The sequence below is a fragment of the Melanostigma gelatinosum genome (genome assembly GCF_949748355.1).
Source record: "Melanostigma gelatinosum genome assembly, chromosome: 10".
In the NCBI taxonomy this organism is placed as follows: domain Eukaryota; kingdom Metazoa; phylum Chordata; class Actinopteri; order Perciformes; family Zoarcidae; genus Melanostigma; species Melanostigma gelatinosum.
This window is the reverse complement of record NC_136643.1, coordinates 21,118,527-21,136,793: the sequence shown is the minus strand read 5'-3', so window position 1 is coordinate 21,136,793 and position 18,267 is coordinate 21,118,527. Positions and strand designations below refer to the sequence as shown.

The 18,267-nt window shown below is 41.1% G+C and overlaps 1 protein-coding gene across 1 annotated transcript in view; it reads left to right on the top strand.

Moving 5' to 3' along the window:
- The window catches only part of lrp1bb (low density lipoprotein receptor-related protein 1Bb), a gene marked incomplete at its 5' end in the record, with an annotated part of 216,928 nt that overhangs the window by 189,598 nt on the left and 9,063 nt on the right, over positions 1–18,267 (top strand). The window contains 20 exons of the mRNA XM_079277460.1: positions 13–129; positions 1,159–1,265; positions 2,355–2,487; positions 2,782–2,888; positions 3,017–3,149; positions 3,441–3,563; positions 3,676–3,798; positions 4,914–5,057; positions 5,347–5,481; positions 6,029–6,148; positions 6,354–6,595; positions 6,885–7,108; positions 7,846–7,952; positions 9,374–9,490; positions 9,740–9,913; positions 11,716–11,841; positions 12,255–12,419; positions 16,685–16,846; positions 17,432–17,606; positions 17,965–18,069. Coding sequence (XP_079133586.1) covers positions 13–129; positions 1,159–1,265; positions 2,355–2,487; positions 2,782–2,888; positions 3,017–3,149; positions 3,441–3,563; positions 3,676–3,798; positions 4,914–5,057; positions 5,347–5,481; positions 6,029–6,148; positions 6,354–6,595; positions 6,885–7,108; positions 7,846–7,952; positions 9,374–9,490; positions 9,740–9,913; positions 11,716–11,841; positions 12,255–12,419; positions 16,685–16,846; positions 17,432–17,606; positions 17,965–18,069 — 2,839 coding nt within the window. The remainder of the gene's footprint in view (positions 1–12; positions 130–1,158; positions 1,266–2,354; positions 2,488–2,781; positions 2,889–3,016; positions 3,150–3,440; positions 3,564–3,675; positions 3,799–4,913; positions 5,058–5,346; positions 5,482–6,028; positions 6,149–6,353; positions 6,596–6,884; positions 7,109–7,845; positions 7,953–9,373; positions 9,491–9,739; positions 9,914–11,715; positions 11,842–12,254; positions 12,420–16,684; positions 16,847–17,431; positions 17,607–17,964; positions 18,070–18,267) is intronic.

Below are 18,267 nucleotides of genomic sequence, written 5' to 3'. Positions count from 1 at the left end.
CTGATGAAAAAGATGAAAAGACCTGTGGACCTCATGAATTCCGCTGCGAGAATAACAACTGCATCCCAGACCACTGGAGGTGTGACAGCCAGAATGACTGTGGAGACAACTCAGACGAGGAGCACTGCAGTGAGTACCTGACTCCTCACTTTCTGGCAGCTCAGTTTGTTCGCTTATATACACTGTTGACGTTTTTACACGCACTTAGGCAGCGAAGAATCGGACTTCTCCGAAGACACCCGAGTGCCCCTCCCACTATCACACCACCTCTCTCTCTCTCTTTCACACACACACACACACACGCACACACACACACACACACACACACACACACCCTTGTATCTATACACCTTGGGTGACTCTTCCCACTATCGACTCAGCCGGGCTCAACTCTTTCTTTCAAGCATTCTTTTATTATCTGTGCTGTTTCTCTGAGAATAATGTGAGGCTCAGACTCCTGAGCTCTTGATATCACCTATTCTCTGCAATGTTCCAAACTAATATTCCCCTTCGTTTGGATGTTCATCACCACTTTTAGAAGTAAACTTGTATTTACTCATGAAATGACACTGGTAACCCACCTTGTTAAATTGCATATCTTATGTGCAATCAAGTCCCTGTTGCATTTGTGTGTGTGTGTGTGTGTGTGTGTGTGTGTTAATGTCACTTGAGATGCAAATAAAAGCCAGTCAAGTGTTGGACGGCAAATAATTAAGCAAGTGGTCCAGCAGACAGCAAATCCGATTTTGCTGCAACGCCTGCTGGGAATTTATTTTTGCAGCACAACTCATAACACACACACTGCGTGAGCTAACAGTCCATGATAACAAGGGGAGGGCCCAGACATTGGATCTGATGCAGCTGTTTAGCTGCGTCCTAATATTGTCCTCGGGGACAGACTTGCATTAATGGCAGATACAAGCTTTTTGGCTTCAGGAAGTATGTCGCCCCCCCCCCCTCCATTGTGAGAGCCGCAATCAATGTATTTACATCTTGATCAGCTTTGCCAGTTTCTTCACTTCTAATACAAAATTACTCCTAATTCGCTAAAATGATTGGTTTTGCCAACCACTGCATCAGGGGATGTACGTTTGTTATGTATACCGCTGAAAGATGAAACAGTCTGGCAAGATGTTGCGTCTGTTTTTCTCAACGTAGAGCCAGTCACCTGCAACCACAAGGACTTTGCCTGCGCTAACGGAGACTGCATCTCCTCCCGATTCCGCTGTGATGGAGACTACGACTGCCTGGATAATTCAGATGAGGCCAGTGTTTGTATATGTGTACCACTTACTTATCAATCAAAGAGGAAGGTAAACCCACATCAGGCACAGACATTAGCAAGACGCTATATTAAGAATAAGTCACTGCACACTTGAAAATAGATCGAAAAGATGAAATCTTTGAAATCAACCATGAGCATTTTGGACATGTTGTCTTTTTCTTTCAAACAACGTGAATAGGAATCATTCCAAGCACTTTAAACATGTGTTAACCATTCTGTTATGGACTATTATATGTATATATATGTAACCAACAAAATAACAGTATTTATCTGTCAATACTGTGGTGTAGTCTTTAATTGGTCGCTTGAAAATGTGTGCTAGTATCTGAGCTCGCAGCCCAAGCACAGACTAAACATCCCAATCGGAAAGGGAGCTTAAATTGGACAAGCATATTGCCTCCTGCAAAGACAATAATCCCATTCCCGACACATATCATTGTGTTGATCCAAATCTCCTCGTCACGGTCGCTATATTCCAACAATGCTGGGAAGAAAATATCCCTTCGATTGTGTGTGAGTTATTGTCCCTTCAAGTACATTACTGCGTGAAATACCTTGTGTTTCTTTGCTTCTGAAAATGCTAATCCCCCAAACCTTTCAGCAAAACAAAGAGTGCTCGTTTAGTTCATGAATATGCTGGAATATCTTCATTTACCAACCTTCAAATTGCCATTGTGATTTTACGCTCTCGTAATATGTGAAGAAATTGCCTTAAATGTGCCTTTATCAATGCATTGTATGGTTTTTTTGCAGGATTCATTCAACAAATACTCAATCAGTGGTAATGATGCAGTGCAATGCATAATTCAAGGACAAAGGTTTATTATTACTATTCATTATTCTTGTTAGCGTATTGCTCTGTTCAACATTTGCACAGCATCAGACAATGAACAGTGAACCCTGCCTTGTGGAAAGAACAGTTGCGTCATCAGTGGTGCCTTCAGTGATATTTCCCAGACATAAAGTGCTTTCTTCGAAAAACAAAGAACGAGCAGTGAATGACAACCTCATCATAACGGGGATTATCCACCTTATAGTTACGGTATTTCTTTACTGTGTGCGTTCACAGAAAGGCTGTGAGGCACGCTGTGCGGATGACCAGTTTCAGTGTCACAACAACCTCTGCATCTCATTGAAGTGGCTGTGTGATGGCCAAGAAGACTGCAAGATGGGGGAAGATGAGAAAAACTGCCAGGAGACAGGTGCAAAACGAACGTCCTCTAGTTTTTTTTAAAGGGATTGTCTATGGTGTACTGACTTGTACTTGTACATTGCCTGTTTCTAAACATTGCGTTTTCTGGCATATATAGATATTTTTATATCATACAATCAGTCATATTGTTTTTTTCCGTTATGGGTGAAGGAAGAGGTTCTCTTGTCAACGTCAATCGTGACAAATATTAAAAACGTTTTCTAATCGATGTTAGAATGTGAATTTAACAGAAAGTATACATCATTTCATCAGCATAAATCCATTATGCTTTGCCGTCCTCCAGTGGCCCCTTCATGTTCGGTGAATGAGTACGTGTGTGCCAGCGGAGGGTGCGTGTCAGCCAGCCTGCGGTGTGATGGACACGACAACTGTCTGGATGGATCAGATGAGGTCAGTGCCGCTTCACAAGATTTAAAAAAAAGAAAAAAAGACGAGTTGTTTTGGTGTCTTCTGATTGCAGCTGACAACATTACTAGAATGGACATTTGTGGTGATGTACTGTGTTCCTCTGCTGACAGACTGGCTGTGTAAAGGAGTGCAGAGAAGATGAGTTTCTCTGCCTCAATCGTGCCCACTGCATCCCTCGGCGCTGGCGCTGCGATGACGTGTTGGACTGCATGGACCACAGTGATGAGGAAAACTGCAGCCAGGGTCGGTATGAGTGTGTTTGTGTGTTGTGTTATGTTTTTGACGACTGATATTTTTCAGAGAGCATGTGGCAGTGGTAGGGATTTTAAATACAATGAGAATGAAAGATTTGAGATGAGTTTAATCGATTTCCATGCGTGAGGCAAAATGATTCAGGGCTCTCTGGATCATTATGTTAAATGATATTTCATTCAATCTTGTCTGAGACAATTTCTGAGTCATATCTTCTACACTCCCTGAATGCACTTTTCTACCCAAGGTAGAGTGTTGAAAGACGTATTTCTGTAATTGCAGGTGCTTTCTTCTGCCGGGCTGATGAGTTCATTTGCAACAACACCTTATGCAAACTCCACACGTGGGTGTGTGACGGCAAGGACGACTGTGGAGATAACTCCGATGAAGACTTAGACATGTGTGGTGGGTTGAAAGTGTCACTCTCAATGCTTTCCTTTGAAAACTGTTTTTATAAACCACTACTATTTTTTAAAGACATATCTACTAACTTTTTGTGTCTTTTTATCATCTCCAGCAAAGCTTCCCTGCCCTCCTACAAGGCCATTCCGTTGCAGAAATGATCATGTGTGTCTGCGTACAGACCAAGTCTGCAACAAAGTCGATGACTGTGGTGACAACTCGGATGAAGACGAGTGTGGTGAGCACAAAATGCACCAACAGAGATGTGATTTAAAAGCTTTTACGTGAAAATACAATTAAAGTTATTGTCTTTTTGTTTTATTTGATAACCATGCTCCCCTGATGCACTTGTGCTTGACCCACAGCGGTGCAAAGAGAACAGCTTAAAATATGAACTGGGACAGAACTTGGCAACCTATGACCACGGTTTTTTAATGGAGACAGGAAATGACATACAAACCTTAATAGTGAACTCCAAATCAGAGGCTCCCAACTGTTTTTAGCTCATGAACCCTGAAAAGAAGCTTTGTTTACTTGTTTATCACTCACATTTATCGTATGACCTTCTTACTTATGACCCTTTGGTGTATAATATGAAACTCTGACCACGTCGATAAATGTGAGCAAGCCCAGCCGTTAACAACATGTTAAATGGGGTCAAAGGTTAGGCCTGCTTTCTAATGCATAAGAGGATTCTTGGCCTTGAACTGACTTGAACCTAGTACTGAATGAACTGTGTTTACCATCTATTTGAAAGTCATGCAATTATACAATCCAGCACAGTTGGAAATTATGGAAAAGATTTCGGATTTAACATTTATTTTCATACCAAATGATCACCTCACAGGCTGCCTTGTAAAACGTTTGGTGTAGTTAACATTGTTTTCTTTTATTTGGGTGGGATTTTATGTTGAAAATGTCTTTTTATCTTCTCCGGTATGCCCGACGGAATAACAGCTGCCGACCCTCAATTCATCTTCCTCTCTGATTCCATTGATGCATCCATCCATCTCTTACCTCACTCCATTACCTCTCACCATTGTGTTCTTCGTCCCTCCATCCATCCGTTCAATCTCACCTTAATCCCACTGTTCCCTCCATCCACCTCTGTGTCGCCGCATTTTCTTCTTTCACTTCCTTCAAACTCTCCTTCTTCTTTGGTATATTTCGCTAGGATAGAGGAAAACTACCGTTAATTCAAGTAAACGAATGATCAGAAACAAAATGTGCAAAGTAATTCAACATTCAACAGCTGTCTCTGTGATTTTTACCTTTGAATATTTGGTGCCGCACGAGTTAGGTTTTGAGTTTTTGTTGTTGTTGTCTTCTCAACCGAAACTGTGCGTACTGAAGCGGAGGTGATGGCCGGAAGACCTCGGCCCTGTGGGAAGACCGAGTTCACCTGCAGTAACCAACGCTGCATCCCAGTCCAGCTGCAGTGCGACCTCTTCAGTGACTGCGGCGATGGCGGATCGGACGAGCAAGACTGCAAGGCCTGTAAGTACAGCGGCACCAGCTGACTCGAGCAAACAGATCAAAGGAGCGTTTCGGAAGAGATGAAAGTTCCAAATGTCACCAATGATGTCATCAAGAAGTATAGCAATCTCATTTTAGATGTGCTATTTTGTTAGTTATGGTAATATATTGTTTGCCCGCGTTTGACGTGTGCTGTGTACTATATGAAAGAAGATGCTGCCCTCTCTGCTTCTGCACATCAAAAGAAACACACAGCAGGTATCTAAGAAGCAGAGGACCGGTGTAATCAAAGTCCTGTCTTTATTTCTAGCTTCCAGTGGAGATGTATGTGAAAAGAAAACAAATCCATGTGGAGAGGATGCGATTTGCAGCCAAACAAATGCTACTGCTATATGCCAGTGCAAGCCTGGCTTTCAGAGGAACCAACAGACAGGCCAATGTGAAGGTAATGTACAATCAGTTGTATTCCTTTTTTTCCCCCATTCTAACATTTAACTGTTGGGTGAACAATTTATTTTCTTTAGATCCGCCAGGTTAAGATACAGGGATAATTAAGTTGCAAATACTGTCAGGATTCATTATATAATGTAATAAATATTGAGGTTTCATTATAAGTGACTTCTCATATTAAAAAGTCAAATATATCTGCTAAGAACAAACATGCCAGTTTCTCAGCAATGAAAATGGTGAAAATGGACAAGGGCCTCGAGTTTAATGACAATAAACTGTCAGTCTTCCCCGTTACGTGGAGAGCACAGGACACAAAGACCCACAGTCCCCATAGCATTAAGCTACAGTCAAAAATATCATTAAATGTTGATAATCTACAAAAGAATGCATGTTACATAATATGACTCCTCTGGGCTGGAAAGTATTTGTCATGTATTCCCCATCATCTCTCAATGTGTATAAAGTGTCTCAGCAATCATGAAAAGTATATTGTTTTCTAAAGCAACCTGTTCCTGATTAAATCAGTCTTTTCTTTTCTCCAGAGATAAATGAATGCCTACAGTTCGACACATGTCCTCATTACTGCACAAACACTAAAGGATCTTTTAAGTGCACATGTGACCGAAATTATAAGGATATCAATGGCAACTGCATAGCAAAAGGTATGATCCTGAAGTTTAATATCAAATATCCTGTAGTGTACTCTGCAGACATGCCAATTTGGTGATATGACCGCATTGTAAAATGAGTAAAATGATATGCTGTATTTGTATGCACTGTGTTTGTACTGTTGTCTAATACCCAAGATGGAATTTCACCAATTTACTTTTCTTTTCTTTTTTTACATATTAACAACTCACCGGGCAGGACCAGAAGATCGAGTGCTCTACATTGCTAATGATACTGAAATCCGAAGTTTTGTGTATCCGTTTAACCAGAGCCACGGACACAAACTGCTCACTCACATCGAGGACAATGCCCGCATTATTGGGATGGATGTTCTGTTTCACCACCAAAACTTTATCTGGGCTACCCAGTTTAATCCCGGTGGGATTTTTTACAAAGACAATCTAGAAAGAAGTCAAACTAAAACAAATGTCAGAAACATTGTAAGTATATCTAATGTGTGTCCTTGTTTTTTCAAGCGTCACGGCAAATCTTTTGCGTCTGTTGCATATTCTCTCAACTCAAAGGTTGAGAAAGTATGGGTTGAGTGAATCAAAGAGCATGCTTGTTTCTACAAATCCATTAAAAGGTGATACAACAACATGTTAAGTTGTTTCACATAGTGGATACTACACTCGACAAAATGTGTTTCTGCTATGCCTTTTCTGCGACACAACTCTGGATGTGTATGTCGGATAGAGGACCTGAATTTGCGGTTATTCTTGGTTGCAGTGTTCAGACTTCCGTCGACCCAGAGACATCGCTGCCGACTGGATCACAGGCAACATCTATTGGACCGATCACTCTCGGATGCACTGGTTCAGCTATTACACAGCCCACTGGACTAAATTACGATATTCCATCAATGTGGGGCAACTAAAGGGACCAAATTGCACCCGCTTGATTACTGACATAGCAGGAGAGCCATACGCCATCGCTGTGAACCCAGCCAGAGGGTAAGTTGTGCACAGCGGGGTTTTATTATAAGCATTCTGATACAGTAGATCTGGGATGTAGTTTTTCCTCCCTACCATGGAGTTTATCACTCCAATCAACAATTAGGCAACTTGTCTTGCCAAACATCCCCCGCTGTTGCCTCATAATACAATCATTGTATTGTGAGTGAGATGTGAGTGAGATGCTAAATCAAAGATTGACAAAAACATTAAGATATGGTCCTTTTTCTGTGCACTTGTTATTAGATACATTTCCAAAACATAAGGAAAGGAGTTACTTGGAAAATGTCATCAATTAACCTTTTCTTAACGGTCATTGGAAATGTAAACATTCCATTAATTACTCCACTGCGGTGGAAGTGGCATAATCAGTTATTATTACATCGCTTACTGTTATTCACAGCAGCTCAATCAAAGGTGCCCTCCAACAATAACAAGGCTGCCACACCCAGCTGATACATCACTCCCACAATGAATCGTGAGGCTTTGCGAATGTTCTCATCTGCCGCGTCATCGTATAATACTTTGTTACCTGGCAAATAAAGATGGATTCATGTAGAATATGCGCTGAGAAACACCAAATGTGTGGCAATAGCAGCGACACAATTGGACATTATCAGGCTATATGAATGTTATTTGAGGTAAAAAAGGTACATTTCTATGCAGGCTATCTGCAAATCTTTAACAAGAAGATGGTGCAAATGGGAGGTACAGCATTTGTCTTGTGTCTGTTGCAGTATGATGTACTGGAGCGTAATAGGTGATCACTCTCATATCGAGGAATCAGCCATGGATGGGTCCTTGCGCAGAGTGCTCTTGGAAAAAAACCTCAGGAGACCCACCGGTAGGTATATTCTATTGTCCATAATTCATTTACATTGCTATAGATCTCTTTCCTTTCATTACTTTGGTGTCTTTAAGGCACCATGTGGAGTTTTCGTGAAAACAAAGTCATATTAACATCAGTCGTTGTGTGTTCCTTGAGGCTGAATACTCGTTCTTTCTCGTAAAAACATTTTCAACTCAGTGGACTAGTGTGTAACCATTGGCAGGTAAGAGAGTTGTCATTGAAGGCACGTGCACACACATACATGGTAAATGGACTGTACTTGTAAAGTGCTTTTCTAGTCTTTCTGACCACTCAGAGCACTTTCACCCTACTTATCATCATTCACACACTGATGGCATGGGCTAAGTGCCACCTGCCTGTCAGACTAACTCATTCACACTGTGATGGAAGGACGACTCTACTCTCTACTTAGCCACAGTCGCCTCATGCCTCATGCCTTGTGTAAGTTCAGGACATGCCCACTTGTTAGATAGTGCTGCTGGTCATCAGAACACCTCAGGATACTTTCATCATCGGACAGCTACATTTGAACATGCTGCTTTGATAACCATTCAACTCAATGTATTCACATGTATGTTTGATCAGCTGTCCTCATTTTCATACTTTGTCATTTTAAGAGACGTTATTCCATCATAACGAGCCACTGAATATACAATGCACTGTAAGATATTGACTTGGCCGACAGGCTCATTAGCTAATACTTTAACCACGAGAGCAAATTCACACTTTCAACTAAAGAAATGCAGAAGAAAGATGAAACCTGCTTTTAGGGGACGTCTCATTAAGTGACCTTACTGTAGATGCTTTAGATGTAGATACATATATATATATATATATATATATATATATATATATATGTGTATATATATATATACATGTATATATATATATATTGTTCAGCCAGTGCAGTCACAGCTTTAAAATGTATAAGAAGATACTCTACAGCAACTCGGAATGTGTTGGTTTGTCTACAGGGAGACACTTAGTGCTGATCTAGTTTTGAAGAGCTGCTTTGGCCTCCTTTAATTCAAGGGACCCGGGCTCTGTCTTGGTCACAGAAAGAGGAATTCATCATCTGAAGAAAAACGCAAACCTATTTAAACGTCCCAGCGAGGTGCTCGATTACGCAGTCAGACTTTTGGGAGGAAAGTAAAAGTGGTTCTCTGATTTGAAATTGTAATGTGAGCATTCAGAGATGACAGAACAACGATGCTATTTTGACACAAGCAAAATGAATGTTGAACGCAAACCAGCCAGAGGGAGATAGAAACAAGAAAAGCTCTGTCTCCACATCCTATCCATCGGCTACATACATACATCTTGACCTGAAGGTCTCCTGCTTCGAGGGACTCCACGATGAGCACAGTGTCATTTTTTTTCAGGTAAATACATTTCTTTCCTTCATCCTCCCACAGGGCTGGCCATTGATTATTTCAACCAGCGATTATTCTGGGCAGATCCTGAGCTCTCACAGATAGGAAGCATGAGATTGGATGGTTCGGACCCTCTGGTTACAATCAGTGAGAGACACGGTAAAGACAACTGGAAGACAAAGCACAGCTTCTTCTTTTCAACACATAATATTCTTGCTGCACTTTGGTTTCCTCAACCTTTCATGAAATAATTGCAACAATAGGACTGCTTGTGGGTGAGCTTGATATCAAAGCGTTGAGAACAATCTGCCCACATGCATGTTCTTGCTTTCTTGTATCTGCCACAGCAAAAAAAACCAAAAAAAACTGTGTTCTTGATGTTAGCTGCTTTCTCTGCTGGATTTACAGGGATTTCCCAACCATACAGAATTGATATATTTGAAGACTACATCTACGGAACTGGATTAAAACATGAGGTCTTCAAAATTCACAAGCACGGCAAACAGTCGGTGGAATTTCTCAATGTAGGGATGGAGAAGCCCACCAATGCTTTGATCTCTCATCGATACAAACAGCAAGATGGTAAGCTCGTCTCTCTTTTTTTTGTATTATGTAAAAAGTATTCATTTTATATTCATAAAGCTCCCTGTCATCCAACAAACTGGAGAGTATTAGCCAAAGAAAGCCACGGTTCATAATTGTATTAACAGTCATTCACATTGCTGTGTACATCCAATAAAGTGCACTTGTACAAGACGTATGTGGAGAGGGTTTCTAGAAGGCCATCATAAACAATCACTGGGCCGACTTCAGGATATGGTTTGTGAATAAGTCATGACTGAGTGACGTCTCATTCGCGTGTCTTTCTGTGGATGTCTGGACCTAAGTTTCATACAAACAAAGCTAAATGAATATGTAGGATATTGGAAAAATGGAAATGTCAACCAATACTTAACTCTGGTTCTTTAAATGTGTCTTTGAAGTCTTAGTCTTGTAATTAACACATGTGGTTATGGATAATGTGAGGAGGAACAAGTTCAGCTTGATCAAACACTCAAAGACAACTGCAGTTTAGTAAATGCCAAGTATAGCTCGCAAAGACAAGCCACTATATAATGTTTGTACACAGAGGTAAGCTCTATAGGTGCATGATTAGTTATGAATAATCAGTTTACTGTGCAAAAAAAAAAACTTCCTGTTATTATCAATGCATTGTCATGAAAATGAATAATTAAAAGGGAAATTAACTAGTGTTGTTAAATGAATAGAAATATACCACATTGAAATGATAAATGATACCTATTGGATACATATTACATAAAGAAACAGCGCAGGCTCTTAAGGTTGATTGAAGCTCTCTTTGAGGCGTGTTACTGTTTCAGGTGTGCGACTTTTAAAAAAAACATCTGTTTCCTGAGACTGAGTTAATCAAAACAACCATGTCCTCTCACTTTCTTCATGTACCAGACACACTTGAGTTATTTGTTACATCTCTGGTGTTAATGGTTATAGAACATCAGACAGCTCAGTCTTGTTCGGGTTTTCACTTAAAGGGCAGCTGTTTCCACCCCCAGAGACTCATTAGGCCAGCCGAGTAGTGCGAAGTCTGTGGGCAGAAGATGTGCACAGCCTGCAAAAAGATATGACATGGAGGCCTGATCTCTTTAGCAAAGCTCTCACGAACATTTAGATTTGTTCTGGGCTCTCGTCGTTAAAATCTGACCGCTGATTATCTTTAGAATATACTACATGCTGTGTAAGCACCAATGACTACTCAGGGACATAATTATACCATTTCATCACGAAACAACTTTACCTCTGAATATATCTAAAATACATTTTAAATCTGTTTTGTCAATGCAGTTTTTTGTGAAGTGCACCTGCAGTTTGGACAGCTGTCTCATGTCGCTTTAAATCCAAACGTTAATCGTAAAGTAGTGATTTGTCATAGCTTACGCCTGCTGAGTAATACTATTATTGGAATACAACCCACCTTTGTGGAAGTGTGTGTAATTTTGATTAATTCTGAGTACTTTTCTATGACATGTTTACATTGCTTCTAAGCGGCATCGGGAAGAGCACTTCAGAGTGCTGATAATCAATCAGACAATGGGAAATCAATGGGAAATCAATGGGAAATTCTTAACACGTTTCACAATCGTTGATTATTTAATCTGCATGGAGAGGAGGCCTGTGAGATGTTATTCATTATGTTTTAGCCTTCGAGAAAATAACACTCTTTAAAACTGGAATTAAAACACTTGAAATAAATAGATTTACTCTGAGACAGAGCAAACACGCTTTTCACAAACAAACCTCTCTTTCCCATCTCAGGCCAGACGGAGAGATTATATTCTTGGCTCTTTTGTTTTATTTCTCCACAGGGTCAAATCCATGCCTAAGAATGTCTTGTGATTTCATGTGTCTGCTCAACCCAACTGGTGCCAGATGTACCTGTCCAGAGGGGAGGGTACTGGTCAATGGCACCTGTAGTGAAGCCATGATCTCAGGTAGGCCTACTCTTGCTTCTTCAAGCCATAGAAAGATGACTTGTTGGAGGATGTAGCACTGCTTATATTAGTGGATGATGGAAACCCTGGCTTGTGTTGTGATCATCACATTTTGATATGCACTGAACAGCATTGGGAACGTATCAAAACACAGCATGGATGTTCAATTTGATCAGACATCCATAGTTACTCATAGCTGGGACCAAAACACACATTGTGACTATTTGATGTGTGTTGAGGTATATAAAAGCTACCTCCTGCATGCAGCTTCTGTTAATGCTCATCTGTTTGAATATCCTGGTTCTCACCCCTGTGGTTGTTTCTATCTGACATTAGCAACATAGCCCTGGTTGATGTGATTGAGTGCTTCACACTGCAGCACAGTAAACATTATGGGCTTTGCTGTTCCGAAGGTGAACTGTGCCGTCCCCCCTGCGAGAATGGAGGCCGATGCTTAGCCAATGAGAAAGGAGATTGGAGGTGTTACTGCTGGCCTGACTTTTCAGGGGAGCGCTGTGAGGTCAACCACTGCACAGACTACTGCCTGAACGGAGGCACCTGCATGGGCTCACCCCTGGGTAAGTCTACTTCAAAAAAATACTCTGTCGAAAAACATCTGCAGCATTCCTTGCAATTGCATTACTTTGCGTCCACCTCGTGATTCATTTCTATCTTCACATATATTCGTAAATAAATTGTCATGTTGTCCTCACTGCAATCTAAGCATCCAGCATGTGTGAATAGATGGTTGATGTGTTGCATTCCTTTATATTCAGCTGATCAATTCAGAGTTGCCGGCACATTTCCTTTGTAACGCTGACCCAGTGATGGCATTCAACCACATTTGTCTTCTTTTAGTGGTTTGTGTTTCCACATAAATGTTTTGTCACTACAGAGCCTCATCCAAGTGGTTTAAAATGATTAAAGATGTATTCATTGAATGATAAAATGGCAAATCAAGCAATATGTTTGAGTGTGAGTTATAGATAGATACACTTTATTTCAGACTCGGCAACCAGAAAGACAAATACATAAAATTACAGACACAAACAATAAAAGTACATCGGCCTAGCAATGCCTTACAAAGAGACAGCTGTACCAATGTCGCCACAGCTGGGACTGGTAGCGTGTGGTACTAAACCTTATGTTGGTTAAAACAAGTATGATCCCATTTTCAGAGTCATTCAGTCGACAGATTCATTTATACATGAGATTTCTTAAAAACAGTTTTGAAAGTATTGACTCGTGCAGCCACAAACATTTCGCTGGCACTACTCCATCTCGGTCTCTTTAAAAGTATTCTCATGGCGTCATTGTACGCGACTTGAAGTCTCTGTAAGCTCTTTCTTTTGTAGTTTTACCACAAGTGTGCAGTGTAGAGTGGAGTACAATATGCTCTGAACAGAGACGGCTTCACTCCATCTGTACACATGCCGAACTTGCGTGAGAGACTGTTTGCTTGTGCATGCATCAGAGAAGTCACAGTTGGAGAGATAAAAGTGTGGGCTTTTGATTTTTGTTTCGAATGGTTTTGATTAAACGTTTATTCCTTCAAATCGGCCATGTTTCACTCTGCTGGTTTTTTTTAAAGCAAAGAATGAAATCTGTTTATGTTTCCTCCTTTCTATCGAGATAGCATGAGATTCATGTTACCAGCTGTGGGATGGCCTCCGGGCTGAATAAGAGAAGGCAGGGCTCCTATTGGTGACAATCAGTCATATTTTGTTCTTCATTCACAAGCTCTGTAGTTGGAGTCCAACATGCTACACTGAATGATGAATTGTATTCCTATTTATGGTGGCGGACAGCTGAGAGGGAAGTGAAAGTGTTTTCATACCGTATGTATCGTGCTGAAGGGGACATGCATTTTGTTTCTTTCATGTTCGGCAATCTGTTTTATTCTCATGAGAAGAGGTCTGACTGCATGAAACACATGTCTTTGAGGCTTAAAAATATCTGTCTAGAGATGAGTGGGAGGCAAATATAATCAAATGGGTTTCCTAAAGTCCCTGCTTTGGTGATAAAAAAGGGACTGAAGGCAACTTCACAATCAATTAGAAGCTGGACAGTTTCCAGTTTTATCTATAAAAACACAAGGTGTCATTGAATTCCTGCTCTCCGGTCCCTTGAACTGGTTTACCTACACTCTAATGGAACTTTTGGCAGCAAAACACAAACCAAAGAGGCACAACTGTTCTCATTTATCTATGTTTTTATGACTTTTATTAATGCCTGACAAAAAAAAAAAGTCTTTGTACTATGTGTTCAGAAAATTCTGAAACGCTGCGTGTTCGTGTCACAACATTACTCTTTGCTGTCAATTGCTACTTATAAATCTCTGTACACACAGCCTCTGTACACACAGCGTGTGGTCTAGGGACCTGCAAGTACCGCAGAAGGAGTGCTGTCGGAAAAGGATTCGGGAAACTTCTGCTGACTCATTTAGGAACCCAAATCATCCGCAAACACACTTTACCTTCATTCATAGAACTCACATTACACCCAAAAAAAGTGGCCCCCTTTTTGAAACATGTTTGCTTTTCTTTGTCAAAGACGCTAAACGTTGGTATCCCTTTCTCTCCTATTATGTAATGTTGACATACTTAAGACGAATAACGTAGGCTGACTGCTGCCATGTTGGCCCTCCGTATGCAACGACCACATGCATTTACAATTTTGCAGTGGATTCGTATTTACCCTGAGATAATTAATACAAAGCTTTCTGAAGCAAAAATCGAAGGTGCCAATCGTTGAATTTCCACAAATGTGTAAAGCTGTTCAGTCTACACTGACCACCAATTGAATTTTGTTAGCAAAAGTCCTTAATTATCACAACATGTTACCACCATTTTATTGACAATAGAGGCTTTAATTGTCTCAACACAACATTTATTTACAACTCATATCTGCGTGTCTGTTAGCTGTGAGTTGACAGACAGTGATTACATATATGTATATCTTAAAATTGGCCATAAAGTACGTGTATAAATGTAAAATATGATTTGTAACCCAGTGAAGAGATGTCACTGATGGAACATTACCTGAACCATCAAATGCATGCATTATCTGTCATCTTGGCAGCCCTGTAGCTTAATTTCTAGATTGTTAGATTAAAAGTAGTGCCTGGTTAGAGAGCCTAAACCCCAGCAGCCATTGAGTGAACAGATGTGACTGGAGGCAGAATGTTTGTCACTTTGACATTTCTAACCCAGATTATCCCAGCTACAGAGTTGTGGAGTGTGAAATTACCAAGTAGCGTAGTGTGAAAAACCAGCTTTGATATCCTGCCTGTCCATTATGAACGTGTGAGTAAATAGTGGCGAGTGCACTGCTTTTGGAGGGAATATATGAAGAACTGATTTTACTGAAACATTTCCACCTGCTGATAATGAGTTACTCTACTAAGAATACATCACACTCATTCCACTTTCACAGGGCAGTGGGGCGCAGCACAAAGCTTATGTGGTAGTTGCTATAGTGCTCATTAACTGCAGTCACCAAAACTGCAAAAAATAAATGGGACACACTTACGTGTGCCTGTAGCATAAAGTTGTGGCAGCTTTCATTCACAGCTGTCAATCATGACGTCACACTCCTTTTATTGTACCAAATAATCAAGTAACACCAGACTTATCAGAAAAATGAACACTTGAACAAACACGAGCGTGATGAGAACTGCTTAAAATGACAGGAACCATCTTTGAGAACATTTTATATGTGTTCTTTCATTTTTCATTTTTGTCTTGGCTTCACCTTTGGGGAGCTGTAATACTGTACGTCTGTGGTGCAGCACCAGACTCCGGAGTGTGTTTCTTTTACAGGATGCCTGGGCTCACCGCTAAAATGGTTTTATTAAATTGTCAAGTGGTTTAAGACCAATCAAATTGCTGGACTGGCAATCACTTGGGGGGTGTTACTGGTTCGGATGTCTCTGATCCACAAGTCTTATTCATGGGGATGTAGGTTCCATAGCTGCTGAGGGGATGGCTTTTTCTCTCAGGTGTGGAATATAGGAATATGTAAGATCGAAAAGGCTATTAAAACTTGGGGAATTAAATATATATGTTAAAAAAACACTAAGTAGAACACCACTCCCTCATGTGTAAGCCACTTGAGGTCATTTGGACATATGATTAGGATGCTCCCTGCCTCCCTGTTAGAAATATTCCAGACATGTCTGAAAAGGAAGAAAACCGTGGGCAGAGCCAGAACACACTGGAGGAATTTCATGCATATTATGTGTGGCCTGTGGATGATTTGGGATCCCCTAGACAGACTTGGAGGACATGACTGAGAGAAAGGGCACGCTTGCTTCTTTTCCATAGGTGCCAACTGGTGGTCACCTTGACCCACACATGAATATGTGTCTAAAAAGAATGGATGGAAGGATGTATCTTTGCTTTTACTCTCGCCAAAGTACTGGATGTTTTTTACTGCTTCTATTCAGCACCTGTCATGGTGACTATGGGAGTGTCATTTCCATACAACATGTAACTAGTATTGACAGATTGATGGCCCATGCATAAGCATGGCAGCTCATAAAACAGGTCACAAGTATGTCGATTATTTTGAAAAAGGTTTGTTTTTCAAAACAGCCGGGCCATGTTGCAAGGTTACTGAAACAGGAAGTGCATTTGTTGGCTATTTTTGATAAGCGCTGGAACGTACTCACAGCAGCAGGACAGTGTATGTGAGACACAAAATGGATCATGTGCAACAACACAGGACAACACTGGTGGTCTATGGCACAGAGGAATAAACTATATCAGGATTTGGATACACGGGCAATACTTGTCAGTAGGATGCTTAACATGCTCTCTTAATCTTCCCTTTTCTTGTCCAGGTAAGCCTACATGCCGCTGTCCTGTTGGCTTCTCAGGGCCTTTCTGTGAGAGGAGGATTTGTGACAACTACTGTTTAAACGGGGGAACGTGTGACATCACTCAGGGGAACCAGCCAGTGTGCCGCTGTATGGCAGAATATACTGGGGAACGCTGTCTTTACCGTGAGTCCTGCACCCATTGCTTTTGTGGCAGCAAACACAACAACAAACAGAGTATAGAGGTCATGAACTTGGCCTCGATATGAATGACATTAGCCGTTCAAGGCTAACCGCAAGAACAGTCACAACAAAGCATTGATTTGAATTCAGTTATGCTGCATGAAATCTATAGAACTAAGCGTTTCAAAGTTCAAACGCAGAGTGTGGAACAAAAACAACCCCTTTAAGTATATTTTCTTTCCACAAACATCGCATTCGCCTCTATTTGCAGATAAACGAAATCAAAACCATCAGAAAAACCTTTGGGTGTTTCTGTGCTGACGTGACAATGTATTTTCTTTGCAATGCTTTGTCATAATGGGTTGCGGGAAAACAATTTCAACCGCACATCATTAGTATTTTCCTAACGTTGCCTGCCCAAGGGGTGATATGTTTTCATCTGTGGCTAAGATGTCATTTGATGTGGGTAATTGAGTCCCATTAAAGCCCTGTACAATTCTAATCAGACCAGCTTAAACTATGTTCCAAGTTTCTCATTACACACGACCCTCTCTCTCTCTCTCTTTTATCTCTCTTTCTGTGGAACAGACATCTGTCATCACTACTGTGTGAACTCCAAGGCCTGCACGCTGTCCAGCAGCGGCTATGTGGAGTGTGTGTGTCCTGCGAGGTTTGAGGGAAACAAGTGCGAGGTGGACAAGTGTCTCCGATGCCACGGAGCTCCCTGCCTCATTAACGAGGAGACGGGAGATGTGGTTTGCAAGTGAGTGCTTGGTATCTGCTCACTTTTCTTGTCCCTCGTCCCTTTTGCTATAATGCTCGGGCTGTATGGTCCTCTCCATTTAAGGAAAAGCATCAGTTCCTCGGTGTATCCTCAAGGCTCAGTTGCTGTATATGCAGGCTGAATTAAATGATTTGATTAAATCTGAAAAATGTATTGGGCCACACACCCTACAGCAATTAAGGTTGTGGTAATGTCAAAGAATTATAAGCTGGGTGAACTCTCCCGCTTTATATGAATAATGAATATGTTTGACAAAACCAAGACTGACTAATTTTCTTCTTGTAAAAGTCTAGTTGTCTGCTTGTCGCTAGCATCCATTATTTCTTCATCCCCCTAGTTGCACAAATGGCAGAATAGCACCGAGCTGTCAGCTGTGTGACGGCTATTGCTACAATGGAGGCACCTGTCACCTGGACCCCGACACCAACCTGCCTTTCTGTCAGTAAGTCACTGCTTAATGGGTGAAGGAAAGTGGGGGAGGAAAAAAAAACGAATGTTCTCCACTATTATGCAAACTCTGTCTTGTTTCCATTCAAATGCTGGCTCTGTGCCCCAGAAAAACAGGCCTTAGAAGCAACACTCAAAAAAATCACCTAGGGGTACCAATTCCCTGCTCGGAGAACAAGATAGATGTCTTCCT